We start from the raw sequence: 6,068 nt of genomic DNA, 5'->3' as shown, positions 1-6,068 counted from the left end.
TAAAATGAAATCATATAGATTTATTTAATAAAAGTTTTACATGATATAGGAGTCATCAGAAATGTTTAGTCAGAGGAACAGAGAAATCAACATATATTTAATCTCATGACTTGAAGATGCATCTTAGTTATTATACAGGAAAACATAGAGAAGATGTATGTTTGGACAGGAGATGAAAAACAACATGATAAAAGACAGGCTTTTCAGGAGCTAGAAAGGGACAACCAGGCAATCATTCAAAGGAATTTTCCAAAATCTTCTTTGTTTTACTCTGTACTTGCTCTATGTCCCTGTACTTTCATATAAATACCAATGATGTGAGTGTATCAAAAGGAGAGTTCCTTGCTTCTCATGACTAGTGGATTGCTTTGAAAATTCTGAGAGTAGGAACTAACATGGAGGAGAATGTACTTCAGTCAGCATCATAAATTATAACATTGAAAAACACTTGTTTTATTTATATCTGAGTAATGAATACTTATGAAGTCCTTATGGTATGCAATGAATATTTTCTCTTGTTGGGCTATGATATGTTCATGTTCTTGTTCCTTATCATTTATATGTTTAAGTCATGCATATAGTTCTTAAATATTTGTCTTAGTTTGCAGCATTTATTTCTGTCATTTCACAAATCCTAAACATGTTGTAGAAACAGGGTATATCATTCCAATTTTGCCTTGCATTTGAAGAGTCCCTGATGGTGGCACAGTCCTCCAGTGTAATTAAATTGTTAGGCTCTCCTGCATCCCAGAAGCTGAAAAAGACCAACATGGGAGATTTTAAATCCCAGCAAGAGGAAATAAAGTTACCTAATACATAAGGAAAACCACATTTGTGTTATTTACAATAATTTTGTGATGTAGAAATTATTATCTTTATTTTGTTGGGGAAAAAAAGGAATCTCAGAAAAGCAAGACCATTTGTCCAAATCTTAGAATTTGTGGGTTTTAAAACTGAACTGGATTCTTTAGACTTTCTATTCTGTCATGCCTCTTCATGGTTTTAGACCCATAAGGAGAAATTATGGGGAGGCTTGATTATCTAATGTATTTATTTCCTTTGCATTCTTACCATATGTTAAAGTTGGTTCTCTTTATTCTAACTCAGAGTATGTATTAACTTAGGTACACCCTTAAATTTTACACTGCTGTAATGAAGCAACTTCTCTAGAGAATTCGAGCCTCTGGGTTGTATTCTTAAAACTGCAGTTTATTAGCTGAGTAAGACATTTAATTCTTTGACCTTTAGCTTCCCTAAATGCTAGATGAAGACTAAGTACATTGATGTCTCTCCGAAAGGGGTAATTTAGGTAAAATGAAATAACGAATGAGAGAAAAACTTAAGTACTGGGTTCTAAAAATTCAATATAGTTATTAAGGAGAAAAGGGACATTATCAAAGGGTTCCCACTTTCACATTGTAAATGGGAAACCATTTTAAAAAGTTTTACATGCTTTCTCAAAACATTATTTTTTTTCATGTATCTAGTTTTGGGGCATAAAACTTTATTCTTTCTTTTGAAACTTCAGTGAGCACATATTTCATTCTAATCTCCTTCCTATTTTCATTGATCATTTCTCCTTGATTCTTGAGACAGTCCCAGGAAATGGGAGAAGTAAGAGATTGTGCCTCTTTTCTCTCTTCTGTACGAGTTTTCTTCTTTCAGAATCTAATACAACCTGAATGTTCTTCATGTATCAACAATAACAAAAATGTTTTGAGAATGCCCCTCAACAGTGGTCTAACTTTAGGACTGTGGGTAATGTGGTTATTTTCCTACAGGAAGGTACTTACCTCAGTGACTTTGTGAAAGGTGTGTCATCCACCCATTGCCACTCACCCTCAACTACTTGGTCTGTCAATCCAATAAAAAATTCTCTCTTTTTAGGTTTTGCGTGGTAAAGGAATTCCTATGGAAGGTATAAAATCAAAAAAAGAGAAAATCAGCTATTTCACTTCAGAAGAGATGTTGCAAGTAATTGCAATTGAAAGAGGTAAAGTAGGATCAAGACAAGAAATGATAGATCAATGAATCTGAAATCATAATATCATCAAGGATTACCTTCTAATTTTTTATTGTAGTAAAATACTCACTAAAATGAAACTGAAAAGGTAACAATCAACAGGAGAATTTCAACAATTAATTCAAAGTTTATCTACTTTTATAGATAGTCAAATCTCTTGTCTATAGCACAAAACATTTGTAATCATAATTTAAAAATAATGGACAGTAGTTGTCTTTCTTCTCTCATATGATATGTTCATAAACAAAAGGATTATTCTAAAATTAATTCCCAATTTTCTTTCCCCTAAATAATAGTGTAACTCCACAAGGAAATCACCTTTTTGTTAGGTTCATCTAGTAATGAAGATAAATTAAAACAAATATTAGAAGTATTAGAAGCAGCATGCATTGAATTATGTTTATTTAACAAATTGTAGTTTGGGTCAAACATTGGTCCATGTATGGGAAAAGGATGGATTATGTGGAGAATACTACATCAACACTGGAGGAGCCTATACTACAATTACCTGTTCCTCCTGTGTGTTGATAACCACCAGGTGAGCTCCCATGCCTGAGCAGTTCCTTGAACTTGATAACCAGGACATGGTATTTGTAGAAAAGAAATAGCAGCTAGATTGAAAATGTTTCCAGTTCAATGGACAGCAATTCTTAACTGATCCTGGGAGAAGAGAAATTTCAGTTAGTGCCTCAAATGAACTGAGTAAGAAAACGTAACATTTCTTCTGATCCTATGGAAACCAGCATTGATAACAGAAGCCTCAGAAATCCTTGTTCATTCCCCACATCTTACTAAGACTTTAGATAGTTCCAGTATCAGTAAATATATAAACAACATTTCTCGTGTCTTTTGAACATATCTTTATTTTCTAGATGTCAGTGCTAGTAAATACAACAATACATGCCATCTATTTAAGTCATGCAATTGATATAGAACCCTTTCGTTTGTTCTTAGACTATTAAGGGCAGAAAATGCAAGCTTTGTATTTTTTCCTGGGTGACTCCTAAGCAAGTGTCTCTTTTGCTACCTAAAAATGTATTCTCAACCAAGGCATAAAGACGGGCAAAATTTCTAAGAATAATACAATTTTAGCCTTTGAAGTTTCTTTTAAAAAACCATCAAAATCTCTCAATTTAATGGTGAGGAAATTATAACTCAAAGAAGAAAGTCCATTTCCCAGTATCATGTAGCATTTTTCTAAGACTTGTAGCAAGACAAGATACACAGGCGTTTGCAGTTTATTTCTGAGGTACTACCAAATTCTCTACTCTGTACTCTTTTTTTTTTTTCTTTTACCTTATTTTGGATACAGGTGAATGAAAAAGAAAATATTATACACTTTCTGTTTACAGATTTACTGTTCAGACATATCCTCAAATTTATTCTAAGCTTTTCTCAAATGTCTCTGAAATTTTCTGTCTCAACGCTAATTACATTTCCAAAGTTTTGTCCTCTATCCTGACCATTTCCTCAACATTCTTTTATAGTATAGACAGGATTTCACATTTTGTTTTAAAAAAACAGGATCTTATCCAATAATAATTTTCTTATTCCAAAATCAGTCTAGAAGCCATAAAGTGTAGATTTATAAATTTTGATATTCAACAGTGGGGCCTGTTATACCTGAACCATCATTATTGCAGGAGAGCTCCCGTAAATTCTCATGTGGTCGGAACTTTTTCTCATCACAAATTTGAAAGCTGTGATATGTCACTGTAAGAAAAAGGGCCCAGTTAATGCTCATTTTTTTGTTGTTATTTATATTTTTTCTCAGTTTAGTGTTCATAACAAAAGTGGCAATAATTATTATGATGTTTATATCCTATTTACTTTTCATTCCATCTACAGAGGCACTGGGATTCACTTCCTAAAAAGGAGAAGACAGTTTCATATTTCATAGTTTTCCTGACTTTTGAAGATGAGTACACTTTATTTCAGACCCAAAGACCTAGAAAAACCAAACATGTTTGCATTTCCTCTTATTCCAAGTTTAACTTCTCAACCCTTTCTTACAAAAAAGTAATTTGTTTTTACATCTGTTCCTGACCAGTGAATCCAAGCTCCAGGTTATTGTCTCACAGAGAAGAGTACATTAATGATAAGGGTACAATGGGAGGGCGCTAGCAACAGGGAGGTGAAAACTGTGCCAGAGATCACTGAAATCGGGTAATGGTCCTCTAGTAGTTGGGGGTTTCTGGCTTGAGGAATATCCCGGAGATTAAGAGGAAAAAAAAAACAAAATAGAATACATGTTTCAGGAGAAGAAAAGCCAGAGGCAGCAAGGAAGAGTTTACTCTTAATATTATTGTGGAGAATTGGATTAAACTTGACCTTCAGAACCCACCGATACATCTGGTGATAAAACAGGCACTGAGAAGCAGGATGGAGGCACTGGCCACAGTCCATAAGAATGCCTGGGAAGAGAAGAATCTTCTCTCTGTAGAAAGGCAGACTCAAACACAGTCAATCTTCCTGGGACAAGATAACAACAGAGATTTAAGAGAGTCTTATTTTTTCTCGTTTCTTTCCACTCGCATTGTTTGTATTGTGAAATTCTCAAGTGTCAGCATGCAGCAAAATCACCTGCTGGGCTTGCTAAAACAGATAGCTGAGCCTTACCCCCAGAGTTAGCAATTTGTAGGAGCTCATTTGGAACCAACAAGTTTTCAGGGGTTGCAGATGCTGCTGGTATGAGGACCCCACTTTGAGTAATCCATCACTAATTTTAAGACTTTGACTCATGAACTCAGTTATACAATTTTTTTCCTTCTAGTTCTTCCAGTTAAAACAGTACTTTCATATTTATAAGGCTCTTTTTGTTTCTCTCCCTTTTATCCCTTCTGCTTTTCTTGTCTCTCCTTTCTCTTCAGTGTCTCATTTATCAAGTTTGTTGTAAATTAATCAGATAAAGCATTGACAATCCTGTATTAGCTTCCCCCTCTTCCTAATATATATTTTAAGGACAAGGAAAGTGAGTTCCACAGAAGTGAAGTGACTCAGGGCATCAAAGAAAAGGAGAAATAGCAGTCTGAAAGCTCTCCTTGCATTCAAGTCAACAAGCTTCCAGTATGACATATAGTCTTCTAATCAATCTCAATCTCTCTCTTTCTTTCTCTTTATTCTCTCTCTCTGTCTGTCTCATTAAACCTCCTTTTTTCCTCTTCTCATTCCTATTTTTTTCTTAATTCTACTGAGTACTTTTCTATTGTCCTGCCCCTCACCATATTTATCTCCTTTTCCAATAAAATATCTAAGGAAGAAATGAAAGAGTTGCAAGTTTACCTGTGCATTGTAGTGCAGATGATTTGGATGAATTCATTCTTTTTCTTTCTCTCTCCCTTCTCAGTTTGTGGGTCCAGGAGTGTTTGGTTTGTAAGATTCCAGGGAAAATGAATCATGAACGATCAACACTTTATTTCCTTTTAGATAGTTCAACACTAGTAGACATAGATTAGCTTGTTTGGTGACTGTGCATTTAACTCAGGATTTCCCTTCTTGCATAAGGTTAAGGGAGTTTACTGTACAACTCGTCTATTTTCCTCACTCCAGGAAATAACAAAATGAGGAAATGACAAAGCACTAAGCAGCAACACATGTAGGCTGACTGACATAAAATGCAAAAAACCTAAAAAAAGTTGTTTCTTTAGGTGGAAAAAGTCTCATTTTCTTCAACACCAAACTCATTCCCAATTTTCCCTTGACACTGTGGTGTCCATCTTTGCATTCAAAATTTCAATTTTCATCTGTATCACCCACACATTTGATAACTGAAAAAGAAGGCTTGGACTCCAAATCTCACACATTTAGCAGAGAGCTGGGCATATAGTGGGTGTATTTATGATTTAGCAATGAGAATCTTTTTCCATCTTTTATCATTTTACTTCCTTCCTCTTAAGATGGTAGTGCTGAGTATTTGCATCCCTTTTATCCAATGTTAACAATGGTCTATTTCACAGACCCACCTTAGCTGATCAACCTCATGCAACATTGGTCTCCATTGTCTTAAAATTTCCCAAGTGCAAAGAAGCAGAAGTATAATACACAT

At 34.6% G+C, this 6,068-nt stretch overlaps 1 protein-coding gene across 1 annotated transcript; it reads right to left on the bottom strand.

The window, feature by feature from the left end:
• Clec4e (C-type lectin domain family 4 member E) lies at positions 1–5,509 on the bottom strand. Its single transcript, XM_046440018.2, has 6 exons — positions 5,306–5,509; positions 4,368–4,460; positions 3,647–3,736; positions 2,532–2,683; positions 1,794–1,909; positions 1–754 (listed from the first exon to the last, which is right to left on the bottom strand). Exons 1-6 carry the CDS (start codon positions 5,340–5,342, stop codon positions 598–600), a joined length of 645 nt encoding a protein of 214 aa, XP_046295974.1. The 5' UTR covers positions 5,343–5,509; the 3' UTR covers positions 1–597.
• Between the last annotated feature and the right edge of the window lie 559 nt (positions 5,510–6,068).

Source organism: Marmota monax, unplaced genomic scaffold (genome assembly GCF_021218885.2).
Source record: "Marmota monax isolate L192 unplaced genomic scaffold, Marmota_monax_Labrador192_F-V1.1 WCK01_AAM20220418_F8-fsc00449, whole genome shotgun sequence".
Lineage (NCBI taxonomy): Eukaryota > Metazoa > Chordata > Mammalia > Rodentia > Sciuridae > Marmota > Marmota monax.
The sequence above is the reverse complement of the archived record's forward strand: the minus strand, read 5'-3'. Positions and strand labels throughout refer to the sequence as shown.

Excerpts from the sequence above, each read along its gene's own strand:
- Clec4e (XM_046440018.2), bottom strand. The coding sequence starts at position 5,342 with ATGAATTCATCCAAATCATCTGCACTACAATGCACAG. Across the intron at positions 1,910-2,531 it reads TCAACACACAGGAGGAACAG|GAATTCCTTTACCACGCAAA; the intron begins GTAATTGTAGTA and ends TACCTTCCATAG. Across the intron at positions 755-1,793 it reads CCTTTCACAAAGTCACTGAG|CTTCTGGGATGCAGGAGAGC; the intron begins GTAAGTACCTTC and ends GGTCTTTTTCAG.